The 27,552-nt window shown below is 39.9% G+C and overlaps 1 protein-coding gene and 1 long non-coding RNA gene across 2 annotated transcripts; both read left to right on the top strand.

The window, feature by feature from the left end:
* Positions 1 to 187: 187 nt before the first annotated feature.
* LOC125898093 (uncharacterized) lies at positions 188 to 4,207 on the top strand. The gene is made up of 5 exons (XR_007450579.1): positions 188 to 309; positions 1,769 to 1,885; positions 3,561 to 3,669; positions 3,891 to 4,053; positions 4,175 to 4,207. It is a non-coding gene; the product is annotated as an uncharacterized LOC125898093 (long non-coding RNA).
* A 17,008-nt stretch (positions 4,208 to 21,215) lies between these two features.
* LOC125898086 (uncharacterized) lies at positions 21,216 to 26,864 on the top strand. Its single transcript, XM_049591740.1, has 11 exons — positions 21,216 to 21,330; positions 21,427 to 21,511; positions 21,796 to 21,945; positions 22,058 to 22,206; positions 22,340 to 22,392; positions 22,470 to 22,563; positions 22,649 to 22,760; positions 22,839 to 23,059; positions 23,696 to 23,867; positions 25,740 to 25,828; positions 25,967 to 26,864. The coding sequence occupies exons 2-11, from the start codon at positions 21,430 to 21,432 to the stop codon at positions 26,282 to 26,284; spliced, it is 1,440 nt and encodes a 479-aa protein (XP_049447697.1). The 5' UTR covers positions 21,216 to 21,330; positions 21,427 to 21,429; the 3' UTR covers positions 26,285 to 26,864.
* The last annotated feature ends 688 nt before the right edge of the window (positions 26,865 to 27,552 follow it).

Genomic DNA, 27,552 nt, shown 5'->3' with positions numbered 1-27,552 from the left:
TGAAGGTGCCTGTGACGTTTTTAGCATTGGCCCAGAAAGCACGTTTTTCTGTCAGTGTGTGTGTGAGAGGTATGCTCAGTAGCAGCAACTACAGGTCGTGGCTGGCATTGCACCCAGTGCTCCACACACACATTCTTCCAAATATGGTTGGGACCGCCCACTTCCTGGTCCTCCTGAGGAAGGATTTCAGAAGCAAGAAGTACTTGTGTTAAAGATTGCAATTCACATGGTGGACACAGCAGATTGTTTGCAGGAGATGCCAACTAACAAGCAAAGGATTTCTACACAGGAGCAAAAGTGAAACATAAGGTAAGTGCATTTATATGGCAAATCAATATAACCAGTAATCACCCCTCAAGTTAGGTTAATTAGCGCTGATTATTCCACATGATAGCTAGTTAGCATTAAGCTAACTGCAGATGCTGAGCGTAGGCCTCAATCATTTTACTATGATTTTCTAACCAGTTGCATATAATTTACTGTAAAGGAGTTAAATGCAAACTATAAAGACACTGCTAAATATGTAGTGTAAATGGTTACTGCCAGGGGGTGTGTGGTTAAAAGAATTTTGCAATACTAATAGATTTTATTTTAATGTGTGATTTAAATTTGCTATGATGAATTTCTATTCAATATTTGTAGTGATGTTACATTTTTCATTGCATTGTAGTAGTATTTAAATTTTTTAAATTTTATTTAAACAATACATTTTTAATTTAATACTTTTACTTTATTAGAAACTGTTGACTAAATTACTTTTATTTTGTATTTGAAACAATACTCAGGATATTTCCTGTACTACTAAGCATTACAATCATTACTGACAGGTGATGGGACCAGGTAAAATATTTATTTAAGAACATAAATAATAGGTTTAAGTGAAGAAATGATTGATAATTATGATATTAATAGTTGAATCAATTCATTTACATATTTGAATACTTATTTTTCTGTGTTCATTTTTCCTATAATTGGATGATATATGCATAAATATATATATTTTAGACCCTAAGCCTACTTTATAGCCTCTGCTCGAAAATTGCATACCCATAATGGAATGAATATATCTCTGCAACCACAAGGTCTATTTGAATACTTTTGGTGTCATGGTAAAGGGAACACTTGTGAGATTTGTTAAGATGTGTAAAAATATGTGTTATATGTGAAGAGTAAATGAAGATGGCACAAAGCACAAATGGTCTGCCTAAAAAAAAAAAGAAGCATTTTCAGGATGAGTATCCCTTTGGAATGATGCAGCTGCAGCTCTAAACCTCTATCAAACCATAGTACAATATGTGAACATTAACTTAATTCAGGTGAGCTCTCCAAAATTGCACAATGTTTGCATGTGATTTTTGTCATGTACATTCCTATATCTTTCATTTTTTGTTTCTGTAAATCCCTACTGATGTTTAGGATATACACATAGAAATGTCTGTTTCGTTTTTTTTTACTCTATTTCCCACTCCAAACTGACCAATATGCACCTACTATATTTAGGGACTTTAGGTTTTAAATATTATACAAATGTTTGGTCATGACATTTTTTGGGTGATGAAGTTAAAAATCCAGTAAAAACATAATTGAAACAACATTGTTCCAGACTCAAAAATGCATCTTTTTGGAAGCTTTATTTCTCATGAATTTATACATTTTAATCCAAAGGTTTTGACCAAGGTGCTTCATGGAGAAAACTGAAATAACGTTAAATGACACAAAAAATACGAATGACTGTGACTTCCTTTGTCGGGCTTTTATTTTGAAATAGTGGAGGAAGTCAGACGTAGCTTTCGCGCAGGGAACCTGACCAGATATCCTCCGTCAAAGCACACCTGACGGAGATGAGGATAACACACGGCAGCAGTCAGTGCGGTGCTTAGGAGTGGTGAGTAAAACGTCCAGTTTTTCAAAGAAATATACCAAACGAAACCCAACAGAGTTTTATGCGTTATGAGAAATCATCTCACAACATGGATTTCTTGTTGGATACTAGCCAAACAACATTTCTACTGTTGCTAAAAGTAGCTATATTAACTAGCTATGTAGTTAATTAATTACGTTTACACGAGGGAATGACTGTGAGGTTGACCAATAGAGTTATGTTTCAATAAGTAGTTTAATAATTGTCCGAGTCTGTTTCAGAAAGCAGGTGTAACAAACTTGACTTGACTAACCCTGAGATGGAAATGCTGAGGTTTTAGTTCCAGAAGAGTTTATCAGAGTTAATGTGCATGTGCCTGGTGAATGAAAAAACACCCACCATCAATGGAGCTCTGATACTGCCATTGACTGGGTTAATGAAGAGCTTAGCCTCCATTTTAATCCAGTTGAACTAGACAGATGAATGTGTGGTAATGCACTTTCATCTTTTAAAAACAGCAGCAGAGTTGGACAGAAGATTCAGTGAGTTAATACTATTACATTTTATTCAGCATAGTGCACTAGACCAGTGTTTCCCGGCCCTGGTCCCCGCATGTTTTAGATGTTTCCCTGCTCCAACACACCTGAGTCAAATGATCAGCTCATCATCAAGTCTCTGCAGAAGCCTGATAACAACCTAATCATTTGAGTCAGTTGTGTTGGAGCAGAGAAACCTGCAGGGCAGGGGTCCCTGATGGACCACGGTTGGGAAACACTGCACTAGACCACATTATCGGTTAGTTTAATTTCCAGTCTTTTCACTGTACATTTTATTTTACATTTTATGGGAAATTGTGCATTGTGCCAGATATTTAATCAGATTTAGTTTGAATTATGATATTTAGCTATGTTTTGTTCCTGTCAGCTGAAGAGATGCTCAATATCTGTACCTAAAAAGAACAGACCCTTCATTAATGTCATCAGTAACACCTGTGTTTACCTACTGTTTCATGTCAAAATGCTTGTTGTGCAAAAGGTCTAGGTCACAGTGTCATTTATTTTACAACATTGTTAAAAACAAAAAGAAACTTAAGTCCTGTATAGTCTATTTAACAACTATATATTTGATAGATAGTGATCCTGAATTATGTAACAGTCATGGTAAGGCAGGAGCTGGACTATACAGACTTGAAAGGACAGGAAAAAGAGTGCAAGTGCCTGCTTTTCCTATTTATTTCAATTGTTCAAGGTAAAAAATCCACATGAGGTCTTGGGCTATAATGATAATTTTTTAATACCACACAATATAAGATCCTCTACGTTGTTTAAAGCAGTGTTTCCCAACCCTGGCCCTCACCCTGCATGTTTTAGATGTTTGCCTGATCCAACACACCTGATTGAAATAATCAAGTTATCAGGCTTCTGCAGTGGCTTGATGAGCTGATCATTTGAATCAGGTGTGTTGGGGCAGGCAAACATCTAAAACATACAGGGCAGGTACCTGAGGACCAGGGTTGGGAAGCACTTGTTTAAAGGATTTTCAGAGGTGGTGGCCTTGGAGCATGAAAAATCTAAAAAAGTATGCAATGACTTTGCTTCTGAAGTATCTGAGCATAAGAGTTAGTAAAACTATTATACAGCTAATACCTCTAAGACCTCAAACGTAACTGAATGTAATGTACTTTAATTTTTTTCTGCAGTTTGAAATGCCACCACGGACCAGCCCCCTTGAGGATGCCACTCACCATGTTCTTTCAAAGTCTGACAAGACATCCAAATTAGAGGTGAAGTACATCAATCCAGTGAAAGGTAAGATGATGTCTGGTGTGATTTAATCAGTTTTATAATGACTAACATACAACCATTATCTGATGAGTATCTAATGCAAAATGTCAAGGTAAAACAAATGAACTGTGGACTGCATCTTATCTCAAATCAGCTACTATCTGTTGAGGTTTAGAGTAATGAATAGAATTGGAGAGAATGGATAGGTTTTTCTGTTCTTTTGAAAATGCTTTTGTCTTTTACAGGACGTGGCATATTTGCAAAGGGTTTAATTTGCAAAGGAGATTTTGTTGTTGCATATAGGGAAGATATGATAGATGATAAAGAATCCCAGCGAAGAAGAAAACTTTACCATCCGTCATGTGCTGCATTTATGTTTGCATTCCGGTGGAAAGGGAAACTATGGTGGTAAGACTTCAAGTTGCACCTATATTGTACTGTACTACACTGTCAAACTGGGGCTCTACTTTTGTGGTGACATATTGTGATATTTCTATTTCCCCATTTCTCATGTTTCCATCTTTTAAAGTATTGATGCTTCGAGAGAAGATGGATCATTTGGCGGCTAGTCAATGATGACCACAGAGCTCCAAATTGTAAGATGAAAAAACTGAGGTGAATGGAAACCCACACCTTTGTTTGTTTGCTCTGAACGACATCAGAGAAGGAGAAGAAATTACATATGACTATGGAGGTGAAGACTGCCCATGGAGAACACAAGTATGTTGAACAGTACACAGTGTATACGATGCCTCATGGTGTTGCAGAATGTATTAAAATCTTTGTAGCTGAATGGATTAGAATTTGAATTTGTTGGAAGATACCAGATCTCTTGTGTGTTCACACATCACCAACCTGTCTGCATGGACTGCTGTGGTAATGACGTAGGTGTCGCTAACTAAGCGGCAGTACATTGTCCTAGGTTTAATACATTTATTGATGAAAACTGACCTCAAATTTACCCGTTTAAGAATGGAGAAGGAAAAGTCATATGTCAAGTTTTTTTTTTTATGAAAAATATGTTTAGAAGTGGCTGACGAAACGACTAATAATTTAACTGTAGATGAATCCAGCCAGTTATAAATTCTAATCAAATGATAAGTTTCATGAACTTCTTTATTTATTTTAGATGGAGAGCCCATTGAAATTAATATATTTCAAATTTGTCATACAACTTGTATTGACAGACAACCAGCACTGCATCTCACAGCACGGTGGTGGACAACTCCCACCCTTCACCCCAGTGGGAGACTCAGATGGGTGATGTCACTGGTCCTGCTCCTCAACAGGTACATTCATTCTGATCACTTCAGATTTAATTCTACACACTCTCTATTTCATAATCTTATATTTTTCATTATTTTAAGCAGCTAAAAGGAGGAAGGAGGTTAAATGTGATGGTTGTCTAGTGTGAATCAGTTCACCCAGCAATTTAATGTAATGCATCTATAAGGTTAGTGGTAGTGAGATACTGAGGGCAGATCTTAACCTTCAGAAAGTATTTTTTTCTTGGTTAATTTTCAGTGTATTGTGGATACTTACGACGTCCCCACAACACACCTTCAGTCAGTGTAAAGTAGAGCGTCTGTGTAAAACCTGTGTCTGAAGCCCTTGACAAAACTGGTCCCCACAAGGAAATGCAACATGTGTGAAATGTCTCCACAAAGACCTGCTCCGCTGGAGTTGTATGAACACAGACAGGGCTTGGCTGGCCAATAAGAAATACTTTACTATGAATTTAGTTTACCTCTCTGAGGTCTGGTTTATGATGACATGCATCTCATCTTAGAGATTTTGTCTGAACAAGAGGCCCATCTTATACATATTATGCAGTGTTTACAGCAGATTGATCATTTGTGTCTTATGATTTTATATTCTTAATCTCTGTCACCATTAAATGTTTTTACAGACAACCAGCATTGCATCTCACGCCACGGTGGTGACAACTCCCACCCTTCACCCCCGTCGGAGACTCAGATGGGTGATGATACTGGTCCTGCTCCTCAACAGGTACATTCATTCTGATCACTTCAGATTTAATTCTACACTCTCTCTATTTCATAATCTTGTATTTTTCATTATTTTAAGCAGCTAAAAGGAGGAAGGAGGTTAAATGTGATGGTTGTCTAATGTGAATCAGTTCACCCAACAATTTAATGTAATGCATCTATAAGGTTAGTGGTAGTGAGATACTGAGGGCAGATCTTAACCTTCAGAAAGTATTTTTTTCTTGGTTAGTTTTCAGTGTATTGTGGATACTTACGACGTCCCCACAACACACCTTCAGTCAGTGTAAAGTAGAGTGTCTGTAAAACCTGTGTCTGAAGCCCTTGACAAAACTGGTTTCAGTTTTTTTTTTCAGCAAAATGTAAAGTGGGATCATATTTGTTTTTGGAGTGACTTTTCCTCTAGTCTACGGTAAAGTTAACAGCACAGACTCATGTGTTTTATTTTGAAGTAAAAAAGGGAAGTAGTCCGTGTGAAATGCTGCTCTCTGTTGCAGTGCGTGATGTATCGTCAGTGATAGCAGCTGTTGTCTCCAACTTTGTTTTCTCATTTACGTTAATGTGAAGTCACATGGTAAAAAGAGACACTTGGTCACATTTCTGAGACGCGCTGAGGCACGTTGCTGGAATCATAAACGTCGTCTGTTTGAGTGGTTACAGTGGACGCAGGTAACGTGAGTCTCAGGCCAAGCTTTTTTTGATGTGATTTGATTAGTTCACAAGCTGACATTTAAAACATAAGTAGAACTGATCCCTGCTTGTCATTTCTGCAAATAGCTGATCATTTGTCTGCTGTTTGGTGGCCTGAATCAAACAACACATTATCTTATTTTCAAATTGAACATAAAAGTTGGTCTCGTTGGCTGCTCTGTTGAAAACCATGCACTTGCTGTTATATTTGTGTTTTTGTTATCATAATAAGCATATAAGATTCTGACAGTGAGGAATTATGTGCTGCAGGAAACATGCTGATTAAGGCCAGACTTGGTGATGTCCAAAAATTTGTTAGAATAACAGAGCCAGATCTGAAAGAGTTTTTGATTGCAGGTAAGAAATTGACATTGGAATCAAGCTTTGCACTGGAAGCTTTAAGGTGCTAATAGTAACTGTAATAGTAACTTTTGAGTACAAATGTTACCATCTCTGGGTCCATGTCATTGGTTCGACCTCCCATTGGTTCGACCTGTCTGACCTGTTCATACTAATGGGAGGTCGAACCAATGGGAGGTCCCATAAGTCCGACTGTCCATTCTGACTGTTCACCTCCATTCGGGCCGCGGGAGTGAAAGGCATGCACCGTATCTACAGGCTGTTACATATTATTAGCAACCAGCAATCTGATCTATTGAGAGTTTATAGTACTGTAGTGACGCATAGCCTAATTCCCGACAGCAAGATTGGTTTTTAAAATAATAAAAAGTCAGTTAACCCTCAGAACTCAGAGCGGCAGCTATCTCTAAAACCACACAACGGAACTTAATGGGTTAAATTGTGTTCAGTAGCTTATGTGTTGGTTGTTCAAAGCTGAGCTAATAACTTCATAAAGTAAAGCCACTGCGGTATCGCCGTGATGCTGTGATTATTTACAGTGTTGGGCAGTAGCGTCACTACAGTAGTGGACGTTTGAAGTTTAACTACATTTCTCAGTAGCTTGGTGGTAGCGTCGCTGTTTTCTCAATCAAGTAACTTCTCAGTAGTTAAACTCTTTTATTGATCACTTAGCGCGGTAGCGTCCACACGAGCTACATTTCCAAAATCATTTCTGAAGCTCAAACGAGGCGGGGATTTCTGTTATGGACTGAAATAAACCTGTCACTGCTACCACACAGAATCACTTCCACATGAAGCTGACGGGGGACAGCCCTCCGTTCCCAAACACCGCCGTTCCGAACGACCCCCACTCTGAAATTGATTTTCAAGTCCATATCAGTTTCCTGCATCAAACACTGCCGCCCGCTCTCCAGCCGCACTCGCACAATTCTGAAATTCGTTGTACTACAAAAGCTTGAAATGAACATTCAACTCATTGTTTTTTTTTTGAAAATATGTCACTGTCTTCATTTATTATGTATAATTTCTCTAGCAGCAAACACATTTAAAGGAGACGCTTGTCAAGTCTTTGTACGCGTGCTGTCCGTGGTGCTGAAATCCCCGCTGCTGCTGACAGCAGACCGGGGGAGAAAATAAAGACATTTCTTTGCTCTGTGCTTTCAGAAAATACCCAGGGTTAAGGTAAGAAAGAAAGACCATCTGTCTGTACAACAGTCCCACTGTGTTTGCAGGGCATATCAGGCTGTGTGATTATGCACAAAGATTGGTTAACCCTATGGGCCCTAGGCGTTTTTGGGGTATTTTTCCTGCCTTTACTTTTAAGCTCATATCACAGTCATTATAAAGGCTACACATGCTATATCTTGTTTTTTTCAGGACAGTGTGGGCTATCCAGATTTGCCATCATTTCATGTCCTATGTGCCTGTATTTTATATTAATTTTTATATCAATGAAAAAAACAAATCCGTGTGACTAAATTCTTACATTTTTACATGTATCTCACCATAGCAAGTTGGAAGAAGACATATTCTGCCATATATGAAGAGGGGAGACTCTCGAAATCTGGAAATATAAGAACCATGATGGTCACTTCACAGCTGTCCAAAACATGTGGTTTGTGCCAGGCAGACATGATTGCCAGTATTTTTCATTATTGCAAGAAATTCCATTGACTCATTCACAAGTCAAAAATGTGTTTTATCTGAAAGAAACATGCAATATTTACATCTAAGATCATAGAAAAATAGTCAACCAAGTGCAGTGATGTCCTCCAAGATAATATTTGCCACTTTGTTTGCAGTACACAAAGTTTGTTGTTGTTTTTCAGTTTCAGTTATATATTGGGGGGCATTTTGGGCATTGGGGGGACACACATGTCCCCCTCAATGTATATGGTGACTATGGCCCTGTCATGCATGCATAATTAGGCTACAGTTGTCTGGGTGCGCAAAGGTGATTGAGTGACAACTGGAGAATATGGAGATATTTGCATCTTGAAAGCCGGACTACAAATGTGGATAGACAGGGAGAAACACACGCAAGCCTAAGACGTGGTAAGATACGATATTCCTCACTATATGAAGTGACTGATAACAAGATCTGTATAATGGATTGTAAAGAAATTCGTCAGGTTTTTATTTTGTGGACAATAAATCTGGATTTATAGCGTGATGGGATGACGGTACAATGATGTGTGTGACATCACTGGAAAGCTCTGGTCCTGCGCTTTCATGTGATATATGCGTGGCATTTCTATGCGAGCCTGCATTCGCGAGTAATCCGTCCAAGAGTAATTTGTGTGCAGAGCTGTATGAAAGCTCTGTTATTCATCATTTTAGTGTAAATTTATCTTTTTTTTCGCTATGAAAACATTGGACCACCGACAAGTGCTTGGTCTTGTCGGAAAGCTACAATTTCGCTGTTTCACGTGATATGCGTGGTTTTTCGCTATGACGCACGGAAAATCAATAGAGAAGAACAGGTGTGAATTTGGACGCAATGCGTCATTCGGGCCCATAGGATTAACGCATTGGAGCAATTTCACACAATTTCAGACATTTAACATGATAAACTAATTTCAGTTCAACATGGTCATTTGCTTGAGATTCAGCTGAAGCATAATTAGTGTCATATGCCATTATGATGAAGTATTTGCTTGTTTTGTAGTTAATTATGCACATGATCCGTTTGACATGAATGGGATTTTTATTCGTTCCTGCAGACAGAGGCAAAGGATCAAGCGCAGCCTCCGTTTCCTTTGCGTCCGTCTCGTTCATTCAAACTTTGTAAACACGGTTGGGATTTGTAGGGGACATGTGTATGCTGCTCACTATAAAATGTGTTCACTAAAATGTGTTTACTAGCCTCATTTCTATTCAAAACAAATCTCCTTACACTTAAAAAATACTTGTTTCAAGCAAATTTCCACTTGAAATAAGTATGAAAATCTGCCCATGGAGCAAGTTTTTTTTTTTTGCTTGCAATAAGAAAAAAAACTTGCTCCATGGCTTGCCCAACACTGCGCGCGCACACACACACACACACACACACACACAATGAATATTTGGTATGGATAACCTGAGTAGGAGTTGGTTAAAAGATATGCAGAAAAAAGTGGAAAAAAATAATATTTAATATTTTTATGGTTGTTTTTCAACAAGGACGAAAAACGTCCCGAAGGGGACAGGTGTGATTTTTTTTTTTTTTTTTTTTTTGTAAGGGGGACCGAAGGGTTAACAGGGGGACTCGAGCTGCAGACGTGTCGGCTGACGTGCCCTGTGGAGCCCGGAAGTGAGTCACGCAAACGGTGGTTTAGGCTTCACAATCATGGCATCTGTGGTTCCAGGTAATCGAGGAGGGAAGATTCTGATCTTCAATGGGTACCGTTACCAGAAAAATAAAGAAAAGTGTGGTAAAATATACTGGCACTGTTGGTGTAAAACATGTAATGTGTTTTTGCAAACTGCCCCGTTTGACATTGACGAGGACGATGTGAATATACAGGTCTTAAACGAGCCACAGCAGCACAATCACGCAGACGACACGGATGTCATCACATCCAGTTCGCTGAAACAAAAGATGATGGAAAAGATCTAGGCTGACCCCTCAAAACTGGTTAAACGGGTCTATGATGAGGTAGTCAGAGACGCGGGTGAGGAAGACCACGTCCCTGAGTTTCATAATGTTAGGTCGAAGCTCAACAGGAGACGTGCCGCCCTCCTACCGTCAATCCCCCATGATGTGGAGGAGGTGGTGATAGCAGATGAGTGGGCAGAAACCTGGCGTGGGAGGCCGTTTCTGTCACACCAAAATAATGACTGGGGGATCCTCATCTTTGCCACTTGTTGAAACTTCGCCAAACTCCGCAGGTGCTTATCTTATATTTTGTCTTGATTTTATGCTCATTTTCTGTCATGTGTTCCCGTTATTCAGAATTTCTGAGGCACAAATAATAATACACACCCTCGACTAACACTAACACTCTAGCACAAACCCTCCAAAGTTCTTTATACAGCCATGATATACATAGACTTTATATGAATGCATTTAATAACTTAATTCTGGACAAAACTGTAGTCTTTAGGCTATTTCTCTGCCTACATCCTCAATAGCCTACTGTTAAATAGCCCAGGCTACTCTGCTGGAATAACATCTAACTAACAAGTAACATTTTACATTGTTTTTAAATTATTTGCTGTTTTTTTTTTTTTGCACTAATTGTTCTATTGTGTATTAATTGTTTTTATTGTTAAGCACTTTGTAACTCTGTTTGAAAAGTGCTATAGAAATAAAGTTATTATTATTATTATTATTATTATTATTATTATTACATTGTAATAGCATGACAAACATTGAGTGTTATTTGATATGTAATATGTGATTAGTAATAATCTTGACTGACTTGACAGGTGCCAAGAGATCTTCATGGATGGCACTTTTAAAAGCTGCCCCAGTCCTTACCGGCAGTTTGTGACTATCCATGGCAGGTCAGTAAAACCAAACATTTGAACACATAATAAAACATGTATAGATTATAATAGTTTTTTTTCCCTTTATTGTGATAATACAGGGCAAACAAAGTATAGAATATAGTGAACACAGAACAACATATAGTGGACATACAACATGTAGTGAACATACATACACTGAACAAAAATATAAACGCAACACTTTTGTTTTTGCTCCCATTTTTCATGAGCTGAACTCAAAGATCTAAAACATTTTCTACATACACAAAAGACCATTTCTCACAAATATTGTTCACAAATCTGTGTAACTCTGTGTTAGTGAGCACTTCTCCTTTGCTGAGATAGTACATACAATTTTGCTTTATTGGGGGTGAAATGTGCAGTTTTGCTTTATTGGGGGGGTCAGAAAACCAGTCAGTATCTGGTGTGACCACCATTTGCCTCATGCAGTGCAACACATCTCCTTCGCATAGAGTTGATCAGGTTGTTGATTGTGGCCTGTGGAATGTTGGTCCACTCCTCTTCAATGGCTGTGCGAAGTTGCTGGATATTGGCAGGAACTGGAACATGCTGTCGTATACGCCGATCCAGAGCATCTCAAACATGCTCAGTGGGTGACATGTCTAGTGAGCATGCTGGCCATGCAAGAACTGGGATGTTTTCAGCTTCCAGGAATTGTGTACAGATCCTTGCAACATGGGGCCATGCGTTATCATGCTGCAACATGAGGTGATGGTCGTGGATGAATGGCACAACAATGGGCCTCAGGATCTCGTCACGGTATCTCTGTGCATTCAAAATGCCATCAATAAAATGCACCTGTGTTGGTTGTCCATAACATATGCCTGCCCATACCATAACCCCACCTCCACCATGGACCACTCGATCCACAACGTTGACATCAGCAAACCGCTCACCCACACGACGCCACACACGCTGTCTGCCATCTGCCCTGAACAGTGAAAACCGGGATTCATCCGTGAAGAGAACACCTCTCCAACGTGCCAGACGCCATCGAATGTGAGCATTTGCCCACTCAAGTCGGTTCGACAACGAACTGCAGTCAGGTCGAGACCCGATGAGGCGATGAGCATGCAGATGAGCTTCCCTGAGACGGTTTCTGACAGTTTGTGCAGAAATTCTTTGGTTATGCAAACCGATTGTTGCAGCAGCTGTCCGGGTGGCTGGTCTCAGACGATCTTGGAGGTGAACATGCTGGATGTGGAGGTTCTGGGCTGGCGTGGTTACATGTGTTCTGCGGTTGTGAGGCCGGTTGGATGTACTGCCAAATTGTCTGAAACGCCTTCGGAGATGGCTTATGGTAGAGAAATGAACATTCAATTCACGGGCAACAGCTCTGGTGGACATTCCTGCAGTCAGCATGCCAATTGCACGCTCCCTCAAAACTTGCGACATCTGTGGCATTGTGCTGTGTGATAAAACTGAACATTTTAGAGTGGCCTTCTATTGTGGCCAGCCTAAGACACACCTGTGCAATAATCATGCTGTCTAATCAGCATCTTGATATGCCACACCTGTGAGGTGGGATGGATTATCTCGGCAAAGGAGAAGTGCTCACTAACACAGATTTAGACAGATTTGTGAACAATATTTGTGAGAAATGGTCTTTTGTGTGTATAGAAAATGTTTTAGATCTTTGAGTTCAGCTCATGAAAAATGGGAGCAAAAACAAAAGTGTTGTGTTTATATTTTTGTTCAGTGTAAATGTGTGTGTGTGTGTGTGTGTGTGTGTGTGCGTGTGCGTGCGCGCGTGATTAAGAAGTATTACTCAAATAAATAAAAAAGGAGATAATGATAGTGATAGCAATTATAATAAGGCAAGTGGTGATGACAGCAAAAAACAACAACAACAAAAAACAATAACAAAAATTAGAATGTTAATAATAATGACTGTGACAGCAACAATGGTTGTAATAATAGTAACAGTAACTAGAAAAAGCAATTTCTGAAGAAACTGCATGTGAATGCTTGAAGGGCTGACGCAAAACTGAAATGCTGAATTTGAATGAGCAAGGAAGGATGGAAGAGGGGGGGAGGGAAGGAAGGAAAGGAGAAAGGAAAAAAGAATGAGGAAAGAGGGATGAAATAGAGAAGGAGAATGGAGGAAGGAAGGAAGGAGTGAGTTCTGTGAAGTATCTTATATTGTGTAAGTTGTAGATTGGCATTTTTAGTCATGAGATCGATATTCTTACAGATTTGGTTCCAGATGTTAGCATCAGGAGTAATTATTTTACAGTCCTAACACTTTTTAAACACAGACACATTTACTCTGAACAAAGAGTTTATTTTAAAAACCTGATAAAAATGTAAAGTTTTTACACACTTTAATGTATCACATGTTCAGGTTACAAAGGTTCAGGTTATAAACACGTGTGTAAGATTTAAACATGTAAGATGTTCTATGATTTTACAGGTACATGGGTAGAGTGGTGCCACTGGTCATGTGCCTGATGACCGGTAAAACAGTCGGCCAGTACAGGGAGGTCTTGGCCCATGTGAAGGAGAAGGTGCACCACATAACTGGGCATCGTTGGAGGCCGCGACGCGTGGTGACCGACTTCGAGAGTTCCCTCCTGTTGGCTATCCAGACAGAACTCCCTCGAAGTCGGTCATCAACCTGCTACTTTCACTTTACGCAGGTGGATGCAACACTTTGATTGTGATGAGTTGTGCCCCTTCTCCCTCTCCCACATCAATTTGAGCATCTTTTTGATGGAAAAGCGCTGTATAAATGCAATTTTTTATTATTATTATTATTATTATTATTATTACTTCCAGAGTCTGTGGAGGAAAGTACAGGAGCTGGGCATGGCGGGGCAGTACTGGTGCCATGGGAGACTTACGTCGGTGCATCCTCAAGTTCATGGCACTTGGGTATGTGGCACATTCATCCGTTTGTTCGTATGTAGCATGACCTAAGTGTTGTGTCTGTTACTGCCTACTAGGTGGCATAGTTGAGTAATGTTTTTGTGTGTAGAGTGTGCTTACCATAGACATATTTACGAAGACGCCGCATCGAGGATGTTTTAAAATTGTTGAAATAGTCTAACAAAACACATACGTACTTTTTTGTAGCTTAAAACCTTTTGGTTACGTGTCCCCCGTATATCTTCAGAACTACTTTTTCTCCAGTAAGCTATGGGCCATTTCTCAGAGCAGGAGGCTCGTTGAGAGTAGTGACACCGTCACATCAGAGCTACAGATGGTCAGCATTTCACACAACTTCATGTCCAAAAACCTGAACTATCACTTTAATTTCATAAAGCGCCTTTCTACTGACAAATTTAACTTAATGCCTCTCATTTATTCATTCACATACGCACTCATATACTACAGTCACTAATACAGTCAGGCACCACAAACAGTTTTGTTTGTTCACCCCCAAAATTTTTTGGTTTTGGTGCCTAACTGTTTCCGAAGTATATTAGTGTGTATGTGAATGAATAAATGAGTTTCTATATCCTGTGCCTGAGTTAAAGGAATAGTTCACCGAAAAATGAAAATTCAGTCATTATCTACTCACCCCCATGCTGGTAAGTTGTCGAAACAGTTTTGTGCAGCTCAGTGCATTGCTGGAGTCCCACAGGGACTCATAATAATGTACACCGCGGCTTCCAGACATATCGAACACGGCTCAGAAGAGGTTTGGAGCACTTTGAAGGATTTTTGCGGATACTTTTATTCGGTTTTGCCAGAGGTCCCCATAGATGTCCGTTGTTTGGAACGATACAGAAAGCTGGCTCCCCGTGGGACTCCAGCAATGCACTGAGCTGCACAAAACTGTTCCCGACAACTTACCAGCATGGGGGTGAGTAGATAATGACTGAATTTTCATTTTTCGGTGAACTATTCTTTTAAGAGATGTTCAATTTGAAGACTTCCTCATAATTCTAAAATATATTACAGGTACCTGCCATTGGCACTGGTGCGCCAGAATTTTAGACTTCTGGCTGCCAAAAGGTCGACAGTGAGACTGATGCAGCGTTACCACAACCTGGCAGGCTTCATCCAGTACCTCGGATGCAATTACGTGGAGGATGGCTGCCAGTTTCCACTGGCGTTGTGGAACGTGTACGAGAGGACTTCAGACAACAGGACCAACAATTTTGTTGAAGGTATAGACAAAGAGCATGGATACCAAGAGGCGACGGTCCGTTGAATTTTTGACACCAGCCACTAGGGGCGCTGCGGTAGTACTGCCGCCATTTTGGACTGTTGAGCTTGGACTGTTGCGCCCAGACAACATTCAAGATGTCAAGGAGAGAGGATGAAAAAAGTAAAAGAAAACAGTGTAGTGCAATTAATTGCAATAACTATCGGTGGAACACCCCGCACCTGGCCTTCCACCGTTTCCCGTAGGATCCTGACATTAAGAACTCCTGAGGTGTACGTTAAAAAGTGTTTTAATATCAATTTAATATGCCAGTTTTGGAGGGAAGATAACACTTGCAAAACTGCACTGGTCAATGCACTGAAACGTGAGTTATAGTAATCACATTATTTTTATTCACATGGATGAGCTTTTATTTGTTATAATGCTTTTGTTTAATATAAAATGTTAGAAGAGAAAGCAATGGATGGAAAAGAGTTTATCATTAAAATATATATATATTATTTTATTATTACTGTCCCCTATGAAAGAACAATCAGCACTTTACATACTGTACATAGTACTGTAGGCCTATATATGTATATATAATATATAATTATTATTTGTTTTTAATGTGCATATTCGTGATATGTTGTTCTTTCTTCCTAGAGTGGAATGATAGAGTATATTATATGTATATGTATACATATATATACATGGCCTCTTGGACCATTTATATCAGAACTGATTACTGCTTTAGCATTAAAATATATCATGTTAAAATATATTATTAAAAATCCACAGGCTTCATCCAAGCCTGTGGATTTTTTTGAGGCACCTCAAAGATGAGCAGTGTCTTGTGGAGGTTGTCATCACAGCTGCCCAACAAGGACAAGCTCCTCCAGCACAAAGGAGAAAGTGGTGACGGTTGGAGGAAAAGATGGCACATCTCAAGAGAGACTACAATCAAGGCATCAGAAATATCCACGAGTACTGGGATGCAGTGTTGCATTCCCTCCACAATTTTGTATGAGTGGGGTTGGAGGTAGGAGAGAGAGGATAAGGGATGAGAGAGGAGGAGGAGGAGGGAGGCAGGAGGGAAGGGAGAGAGAGAGGGGGGAAGTTTGGAGGAGGGAGAGAGGGGCAGGGTGGAGAGGAGGGAGGAAAGAGAGGAGGAGGGAGGAGAGAGAGCGGGGGGGGGGGGGTGGAGGAAGTTCAGAGTTCAGATTAAAGTTCATGTTTCAATTGCTGCAATATTTTGTCACGTGATCATTTGAAATGCTGTCTCCAATCACATCTTGGCCAGGGACTAAACATTATTTTTGATTCTTGTATTTTCTTTCTACTGCTGTCAATTGATTTTCTGTAATTAATCAACCAAATGAACTGCTTTTGTCAGAAAAGGCCCTCAGATTAAGATACAGGTAGTGCTGGGCAAGCTACTTGGAAAGTGTAGTGAGCTAAGCTACTAGTTACTCTAATATTAAATGAAGCTTCACCACATCAAAGCTATCACCCTCAGAAATGTAGCAAGCTAAGCTACAGCAAAATGAAAGTAAGTAGTGCAACTACATCCAAGCTTTTTACTAAATTGAACCGACTTCGTGCCAAGTCAGTGTTATCTTACTGATCAATAAAACTGTCACTCAAACAGATAGGCAGGTAAAAAAGTTAAGTTCAGTTGTTTATTGAACAGTGAGCTGCACTAACTCCCAACACGACTCAAACCACAACAGCAATAATGAAGACCTGCTTCTAACCGTCACAACATGGTCAAAAACGTACATGCGTGTGTGGTTGTGTATGTACACTGCAAAAACTCAAAATCTTACCAAGAATATTTATTTCTAGTCAAAATAAATCTCATTACAATTGAAATAAGACTCATCACCTAAAAAGTAACTTGTTTTTAGACAATTTTCACTTGTTTCAGGAAAATTTTCACTTGAAATAAGTAGAAAAAAAATCTGTCCATGGAGCAAGTTTTTTTTTTTTCTTATTGCAAGCAAAAAAAAAAAACTTGCTCCATGGGCAGATTTTCATACTTATTTCAAGTGAAAATTTGCTTGAAACAAGTATTTTTTAAGTGTAAAGAGATTTGTTTTGAATAGAAATGAGGCTAGTAAACACATTTTATAGTGAGCAGCATACACATGTCCCCTACAAATCCCAACCGTGTTTACAAAGTTTGAATGAACGAGACGGACGCAAAGCAAACGGAGGCTGCGCATTGATCCTTTTGCCTCTGTCTGCAGGAACGAATAAAAATCCCATTCATGTCAAACGGATCATGTGCATAATTAACCACAAAACAAGCAAATACTTCATCATAATTGCATATGACACTCATTATGCTTCAGCTAAATCCTCTAAGCAAATGACCATGTTGAATTGAAATTAGTTTATCATGTTAAATGTCTGAAATTGTATGAAATTGCTCCAATGCGTTAACCAATCTTTGTGCATAATCACACAGCCTGATATGCCCTGTAAACACAGTGGGACTGTTGTACAGACAGTTGGTCTTTCTTTCTTACCCTAACCCTGGGTATTTTCTGAAAGCACAGAGCAAAGAAATGTCTTTATTTTCTCCCCCAGTCTGCTGTCAGCAGCAGCGGGGATTTCAGCACCACGGACAGCGCGCGTACAAAGACTTGACAAGTGTCTCCTTTAAATGTGTTTGCTGCTAGAGAAATTATACATAATAAATGAAGACAGTGACATATTTTCAATAAAAAACAATGAGTTGAATGTTCATTTCAAGCTTTTGTAGTACAACGAATTTCAGATTGTGCGAGTGCGGCCGGAGAGCGGGCGGCAGTGTTTGATGCAGGAAACTGATATGGACTTGAAAATCAATTTCGGAGTGGGCGTCGTTCGGAACAGCGGTGTTTGGGAACGGAGGGCTGTCCCCCATCAGCTTCATGTGGAAGTGACTCTGTGTGGTAGCGGTGACAGGTTTATTTCAGTCCATAACAGAAATCCCCGCCTCGTTTGAGCTTCAGAAATGATTTTGGAAATGTAGCTCGTGTGGACGCTACCGTGCTAAGTGATCAATAAAAGAGCTTTACTTGATACTTGAAGTTACTTGATTCAGAAAACAGCGATGCTACCACCAAGCTACTGAGAAATGTAATTAAACTACAAACGTCCACTACTGTAGTGACGCTACTGCCCAACACTGTGTGTGTGTGTGTGTGTGTGTGTGTGTGTGTGTGTGTGTGTGTGAGCGAGCATGTATGAATGCACAAATATGTGCTGCATTTACCCTCTGCAACATATTTTATGCAATATCTGTATGTAAATTTCTTTAATATTAAAAGTGTTACTAGAGTCAAAACTAAACTGCAGTGATTGTTAATGCATTGCCCATGGCGCTTTAATGCGGGCCTATTGATGGTTGTAGTGCGCGATCTGACATGATCTGGCTCCTGTGTGGCTCTCTCTGACTGAATATGGTGATATTCTGGGCAAGATCTGACTAGTCATGATCTGACTTGATGGCTCCTATCGGGCTCTCTCGAGAGTGTGTAGCGCTGTCCTTGGTGCTGAACAGAAAATCAGCGCAGTAGAAAACAGAAGAAGCCTGGAGAGGGTGTGTAGGTGAAGACGGGTCGAACTAACGGGACCTCCCATTGGTTCGACTTCCTATTGGTCCAACCTAGTCGGACTTATGGGAGGTCGAACCAATGGGAGGTCGAACCAATGGGACCCTCCATTTGTCCGACCTACGGCCTAGTCGAACCAATGGGAGGTCGAACCAATGGGCAGTTCCCGGTTTACACAAGCATTTGTCTTCTCTTGTAGCATTTGCAAAGTTTGGTGTGCCAGCTGCGACAGAGGGTGTAAAGGTTGTTGACAGTTCGGGGACTGAGTTGGATGACGATGTATTTGAGGATGTAGTTAAGGATCCCTCAGCTGGAGTCCTAACCATGAAATATGACACTGGTTTGTCTCAGTTACATTTGTAATTTATATTACAGTATTTAATGGACATGCTAGTTCCTTGTGGTTAATATTTTTCCTTCCATCTGCTTCTCCTATCATGGTCAGAATCTGTCTCCATGGTACCATCTCCTGAGCAGTCTGAACCACCACCCCTTGATTCGTTTGATTCTCAAGATACAGACATCCTTTCAGAGAGTCCTTCCGGTAAACGGCAGAGGCTGGACACAGAAGCCAAGCATGTAAGAATTAACACACAAACACCAGAGCATAACAGGAATTATTTTTAGGTCACCAAGGCCATAAAAAGGAATATAGTGTTATTTTAATGACCATTTGTTTTTAAGATTTTTTTTTTTTTTTTTTTAAATCTCTACTTATTAAAGGGATGTATTCTCAACATGCTGAATTGTTTTGCTCTTTGTTTGAAGTTGGTGGAATCCATTCTTACCAAGAAACCTGGTGGGGAACGCATAATGAATGAATATAATCGAAGCAAGTCCCTGACAGATGAAACCATAAGGAAAATGGTGAACATACTGCACAGTAAAAAATGGGGTGTCAATATTTCAGAGTAAACCTATTTTAACCTAGATAGAGTATTTTCAACTATATGGGGAGTAAACCCACTCTAAGAGTATAGTTAAAAGTCAGTGTTAAATCCTGCAGACATGCAGTGTTACTTTAACTCTACAGAGTGATGATTACGCGCTAGTCGTGACATCTTGAACGCTACGGCGGCACATGGGGGAGGTTAGTTTGGAGCAGGCCTGGAGTCGTGCCATGGTCGGGTAAGTAACATTAACATTCTGGTGTTCGTAACATTGTTTAATAATTGTTTTCCATGTAAACATGGTTTTATCGGTTCATAAATGTTGATTGAGGACATGTTGCCCATTCCTCTGTTGAATGGCTGTCGACTACATGTCCCATACAACTAACGTTAGCAACTTGCTAGCAGTTCAGAAGTTCGACATTTTGAGTAAAGCTGCACCATTAACTGCGTGTTTCTCCCCTCAATGCTGGTACACACAATTACTTTCTGCCTGTCTTATGGTAACGTTTTATGTTGTTTACTAGTATGCTAATCGTTAGTAAAGCTAACCGCGAATTAGCTTGAATTAGCCCCCCTCCCCCTCCCCCTGTGTGGCCTCAATACTCGACAACTCAAACGGTCAGTAGGTCGGTTTGCCATTTTCTGAAGTGGCTGAAGTGGTACCTTAAAAAATACACTAAGACAGCAAAGTTGCACACGCCAGTTACTACTGTTGCTAGCTCTCACTGAGGAATAAAGTTGCAAAGTAACTTAGTGCTTGTCCGGGGTTCCATTCACCTTGTCCAGGTTTATTTCTCTATAAAGACCTGCTCACTCTGTGAAATAAATAATTTGAGACACAATGTTGATCAAAGTACGACTTTTAACGCTTTTGAAATTGCGTCATTTAGTATAAATCTGTACATAGTTTAAATCCAGTCTCTTTTCCTCTGTAACCCCTGTTGCCATGTGCTTTTTTTTCAACGAAGCCAGTGAGAAATCAATCCATGGAGCGGTGGATAAGGTTATTTATCATATAGGCCTACCTTGTTACCGTGTGTATATTTGTGTAGTCTTATCTGTCATAAACAAGAGATTACGGGTTACGGGGCGCGTTACGTTTGTGTGGCGGTGCCGCAGAGACGAGAGCTAGGACACCGGGTCGGAGGCTCTGATCTCACAATGTTGGTTTTCAGCCAAGAGACGCTAGGTGGAAGGCAGAGAGCCTCCATTCTCCCTGTAACTAGTTATAAGTCATTGATTTAACTAACACTAGTACTCTGAAGCTGTGAGTTAAGGGACAAATAAACAAAAGGCAAATATCCTGCAGAGTTCCTATTAACCTCTTTTCCTCTGTGCTCCTCTGATCAGAGCAGCGTCCCTAGCAACGGTGTGGCACACTTAACAACGGTCTAAAAAAATATGTTGACCAATCAGAATGCAGCATTCACTCAATAGATATGTGTAATAAATATTTTGATTTGTTTATCACAACTCATTTATGTCAACTTTGCCTTGTTGTTCACAGTAATCAAGCAGAAGTGAGTAAAAAGTATGGACCGTAGTTGGTGAGTAGGCTCAGGTTATGGAACAATGTAAGCATGTTACTCTTTGTTCAACTGTTTTTTCTTGGTTGTCATTTTTACCTTTGTTTATTTTAACAGAATATGCTGCTGCGTGTGTCATTCGGTGGGGAGCAGAAGTATGTTAGGCTGTCTGACCTAACATTGGATGCCTTCATGAAAGAAGGTTAGTGAGTACATCATGATAACAACACAATATCACAACCTTTTACTTAGTTAATACACTTAATTCATCATAAACTATTCTCTCTGAACTACCTTAGTTGATAACTGTTTCTGCTCTGCCTTTAAATGCATGGGAATAATCTATTGACTTAAGTTTCAACTTGACAGCATTTTGTGAAGACGTGAGGCTCACTCCACTTAGTTATGGTTTTGATTCTCATCAGAAGGAAATGGTCTTGTTACAATTACTGTAACATCCCTTTCCCTTTCTTTCCTTTACTTCAGTGTGTCTCAAATTTAACATACCAGAAGGTAGGCAGCCAGATATGAAGGTATTTGACCAATCTGACACAGAAGTTGACGGAGAGGTCTTTGAAGAAATAGTGAAGGAGTCACCTGGAACGTTCCGAGTCGTGTTGAGCAATGAAGAACTTGGTAATAACTGACCATTCATAAATGTGTTCATATTGAACTTAAAGGTTGGGATGGGAGTAATAACAGTTCTATTTAATATGCTTCTGTTTTGTTCATATTCCTTAATGCACAGATGCTTCTCTGTCATTATCATCATGCTCAGCAGCATGTGAAGATACTATCATTCTGAACTTCACAATGTGTGACCCTCCTGAAGAAGCAGCCGTTGCCGAAGGAAGTCAACCTAAAAGGCCATGCCACATAAACTGTGAGGCAAAAGAGGTGGGTAGTGGACATTGTTGTTAAGTTTAATCTGGATTTCATCCCATTTGATGGGGAGTGTTTTTATGTTATAATTTCCCCGTTGTACGTATGGTTTAAACATTTCTGATTGTATATTTTGTTTCCATTTAAGTTGATTGAAAAAATCCTCACTACAAAGCCTGGCGGTGAACACATCATGCAAGAGTATGTACATTGTTAGTATGGGATTGTTTTTAATTGTGTCCAATTGAGTGATTGTTGTCATTGAATTCATACATTAGGACATCCCCCCCTAAAAATGTCAGGGTGATGTACGCACAGGGGATAGTTGCTTTGTTTCCACATCTGGAAGACCCATATTCACAACATGGATATGTAAGTAAAAGGGTCCTTACAACACATTTAAATGCCCTTTGAAATGTTGGTAGCGTAGTCAGTCTGCATGTATTTAATTACACAGGAACATTACTATGATCCAGAGAGTGGTTCTGGATACCTTGCATGGCGGTTGAAGACCATTCAAAGAAAAACTGCAGAGGAAAGAGGTGCTTCTGCCAGTAAATCTCCCAAGAGTAAGTTTATTTATCAGTTACATATAATGTTGATGAATTGTGTAGGCAGGAGTCAATAAATTTGTGTTTTGTTTCAAGGTGGTGGGCCAGGTCAACCCAGACCTTTCACTGCCGACAAAGTAATATCTGATGAGGATGTGGAAGCAGCTATTGCTGTTTTGAAACACTCTGCTGATGAAGACACTGTCCGTGAGAAGATGAAAGCTACCTTCAATTATCGTCATTCAATGGTCAACGATGAAAAGAGAACAGCAGATGTCTTCTCAGTCTTCCCGCGGTTTCTCGATACACAAGGACTGGTAAGACATCTTCATTAGTTGAATCACTGAAATATCCCATACAGTATGGTTGCAGATTCCTGTTAACAGTTGTATCTGTGTCTGTAAACTGAGAAAATGTCTCACTATTGGTAGGACACTGCTACTTCAGTTGAGTTCTCACATACATTTTGTTATCTATGCCATGATACAACATAAATCAGAGAAATATATCTTAATGTTAGTTTTGCCTGTACTACACAGTAACTAAATGTGTCGCCACCATCGCATTTTACATAACAGCATCACATCTATTTACTTGTGCCATATAAACAGAATGTTTACTTAATGATAACCTAAAGTCACCTTGACACAAGTTTGAGACCAGACTGACCTGAGAAAATTGGGAAGAAGTCACCATTTGCAGGACAAGGCTGCTTCAGTCAAGTTCTCACACACGTACCGAAATCCAGGAAGAAGTGCCTGAAAATCTCTGCCTCTGGGGCGATTCCTGGCCTTTTACTGCCCCCTATTGTTCAAAATGGGGAAGCCTCAAAAATACGTTCTGACAAAAACAGAAAATAATTCAAGTCCACAAACGTGGGCACGCATCAGTGGGCATCATACGTGCAGTGTCTCTCATCACTCCTTTCATTGCACTTTGTTTTTGTATTACAGATAGAACAAGATTTCAGGCTGCTGTTTGGTGAGCTGACAGCAAACAAGTTTTTGGAAAAGTGGCCCACCAGTCTCAAAGCAAAAGTAATCACAGAAAGCCAAGGACTTGTACCGAGAACAGAGCTCCTAGATTTGATGAGGAATGCTGAGTCAACTGTTGTGGTTGAGAATGGTAAGACTGGGACTGTTTTGAATTACTATTGTTTGTAACTGTGCCAGTTTAACATACATGTACAGTGGTGGAAAAAAGTTTTCGGACACACTTAAAATTTTACACAATCTCAAATATTATCATGAAATGTTTGTGGAAAAATCTTTTTTGTGTTTCAAAAGGTGTGGCTGCATTAGACAGATACAAACAAATACAAATTATATTTTTTTGTTTATTGTTTACAAGAAAAACTAACAATACTAAATTCTTGACAGTTTCAATATGTCAGTTCTCAACATTGTCGGCATCAAAGTCAACAAATAACAGAATGTGTTCAAAACTGAACAAAAAATAAATAAACCATCACATCATCAAATTAATATTTAGTAATCCTGCCACTGGCACGTAGTAGAGCTCTAATCCTGGCTGGCATGTTCCCCACGAGCCTTTCACACTGTTGAGGGGTAATCTTGTCCCCTTCTTCTTGAATTACTGCTTTTAATTCTTCTAAATTCTTTGGTTTATGCTTTGAAAGAAACCTTTTGATAATCCACCACAGATTTTCAATGGGACTCATGTCTGGGGATTGAGCTGGCCACTCTAAGACCTGGATACTGTGCTCCTGCAGCCAAGTTCTACTGGCCTTGGATGTGTGGCAAGGGGCATTATCTTGTTGAAACATCCAGTTTTTACCTCGACGGAACAGTGCACGTGCAGAAGGGAGCATGTGGGTTTCGAGAATGGTACAATACTTGGTAGAGTTCAATGTGCCATCACAGACAGTGAGATGACCAACACCAGCAGCACTCATGCATCCCCAAACCATGATACTGCCTCCACCATGCTTGACAGTAGGTACTGTACATGCTGGAGATAATGCTTCGCCTGGCCTTCTGCATACCCTCACATTAGTACAAGGAAGATAAAGCTGGAAACTGGACTCATCTGACCACAGAATCTTCTTCCAATTCCTGGCTGTCCAGTTCTTGTGTGCCTGGGCCCAACGACGCCGGGCTAACCTCTGTCTCTCATTGATCAGAGGCTTCTTGACAGCCTTGTAGGACCTTAAGCCATGATCTAAAAGTCAGCCACGTACAGTGCGGGTGGAACACTGGACACCAGTTTGGTTTGACCACTGCTGCTGAAGCTCCTGTGATGTCATTGGGCGGTTTTGCCTGCGCATGCTGATCAGGATGCGGTCATTTCTTGCTGAAGAAACCCTTGGACGCCCAAATCTTGGTTTGTCTTCCAAGCTGTTGGTTCGTCTGTATTTCTGCAGAATGTATCCAACTGCTGAAGGACTGCATCTGCACTTCCTGGCTATCTGGCGGCAGCTGTACCCTTCCTGGCTGAGAATCTTTAGCTTCAGGCGTGTTTCCTGCGTTAGGTTCCTTGTTTTAGCCATTTTTGTGTCTGAAGAACTTTCAAATGTGCTGGCTTTATGTAGACACGAAGCTTGGCAACAAAAATTGTGTCTTTTAATAAAAAGAACGACCTTCATCACTGGTACCAAAATGACCCAATACTCAAAATTTCTTATATATTTTTATGGAACCAATCAATTTTAAGTTTTTTAATGGCTTTTTTAGGATTTATTTAGTATTTGGCTGTGACTAAAAGAAATTGCACTTGAAGACCTAAGAGTGATTCTTAATGCAATATTTCACAAATGCATGGGGTGTCCGAAAACTTTTTTCCACCACTGTAGCATAAATATTTCCTTTTTTATATACAGTATATCTTTTATTCTTATCACTTACACTGTCTTTTTATTTTATTATTTCTGGAAACAGGCAGAATAACACACTTCACTACACATATAGTAATGTCGATGATATAATAAATTATAACCTATCTTATCTTAATGCTAACCTAATGTTTGTTGGTCTCTAGGCTGGGACAGTGACATGTCCGCCATCTTGCTGCTCCTTCATCTCTTGCCACCATCTGCCCAGGGTAGGAAGAGGCCAGGGAAGATGTCGGCAAGTCAGGCTGTGGAGCACCTCATCAAATAATCAAAAAAAAATCAAAAATCAAATATACTATTCTTCACCTCAGTTTCATGTACAGTGATCTATTGTGAGAGATTGGTCACTAAATATTGCTGTTCAATGTTGTAGGCTGGAACCAGCGTGCAGCAGCATCTCAATAACATCAGCCAAAGCAGCCAGCCTTACCTCCTCGCTCAGGGGCCCACGAGAAGCAGCATCCACACCTTCTTCATTGTCATCGACAAGTATGCACTACCATGTAAGGCAACAGGTTCAGTGGGAGCCCTTGACGAACTCTTTAAGGCCCATTACATCTTCGGTACCTCGTACAGTCCTGCCCTTGTCAACTTTTTCACTTTTCTGCAAACAACTATCTACAACATTGACGTTGGGGAAACAAAGGAAACTCCCAGAGTTGCCGAATTGCGAGCAAGAATAATGCGTTAATGTCTGCTTAGATCAAACAATGAAGTGCTTTCTCTGCAGAAGTGACCATGGGAGTCCAAACAGCCTTATAAAACACCTTAAGGTAATTCATGGTCTCTGTACCGGCCGGACTCTTCATCTTAAATGTGGCCAAGTAGGATGTCCGCGTTCTTTTGGTAGCTTTTCTGGCTTTAGAAAGCACTTGAACAAGTGCCACACAAGCAGTTCATTTGATTCTGTAGGAGAAGGTGATTTTTCACCTGACCAAAGTGTTCTTGACACAAATAATGCCAATGATGTTGATGTGTTGTCTGACCATGTAGAGGCAGAGTCTACATTATCTGCAGCAGACCTTGTAAATAGTTGTGCATCTGTAATTTCTGATTTAAAGGCAGCAGATGTGGGCCAAAGTGTAGTGAATTCTGTCGTGATTTCCATGGAAGAGATTGTTCAAGATATCCAGGAGCATGCTAAAGAAACTGTTGTTAAGCATGTATTCAGTGATGAAAGAGAAACTGAAACATGCAAGAAAGTTGAAGCCTGTTTTGATGAGTTGGAGAATCCTTTCACAATTCTTAATTCAGAATACAAGCGATCCAAGTTTTTATCCAGCAAGTGGGAAACTGTAGAACCAGTTGAATGTGTAATTGCCTCCAGATTTGACACAAGACGAAATAAAAAGACTGGGACATATGATCAGATAGTTGTTCAAGATAAGTTCATGTATGTTCCAATTTTATCTACATTGGAGTCAATATTTAAAAGTAAGTATGTTGAAGAAATGTTGAAAAATTCAGACACTGATGACTCGAGACTAAGAGATATTTGTGATGGATCTTTATTTAAGACTCACCCTCTCTTTTCAACTGAAAAGCAAACAGTGCAGATACAAATGTTCTATGATGACTTCGAGGTTGCAAATCCTCTCGGTTCCAAGTGAGGTATTCATAAATTGGGTGCAATATATTTTACCCTAAGAAACTTCTCTCCGAAATGGAATTCATTTTTGGCCAACATACACCTGTGTGCCCTTTTTCATGCACAAGATCTTAACGGTATGGTTTTAGTGAAGTTCTTGCTCCTGTTGTTCGAGACATTAAAGTTTTAGAGAAAGATGGTATTGAGATTCCACTATACGGTGGTCGTGTTCGTGGCAGTGTGGTACAGGTTACTGGTGATAATATAGGCTTGCATAGCTTGTTTGGTCTGGTGGAGTCTTTCAGTGCAAGGTACTGTTGCAGATTTTGTTTAGCTGAAAAAGATGACTTTCAAACAGAATTCTCAGAGGA

This window comes from Epinephelus fuscoguttatus, linkage group LG12 (genome assembly GCF_011397635.1).
Source record: "Epinephelus fuscoguttatus linkage group LG12, E.fuscoguttatus.final_Chr_v1".
In the NCBI taxonomy this organism is placed as follows: domain Eukaryota; kingdom Metazoa; phylum Chordata; class Actinopteri; order Perciformes; family Serranidae; genus Epinephelus; species Epinephelus fuscoguttatus.
Note: the sequence above shows the minus strand (reverse complement) of the source record. Positions and strands in the feature narration are given on the sequence as shown.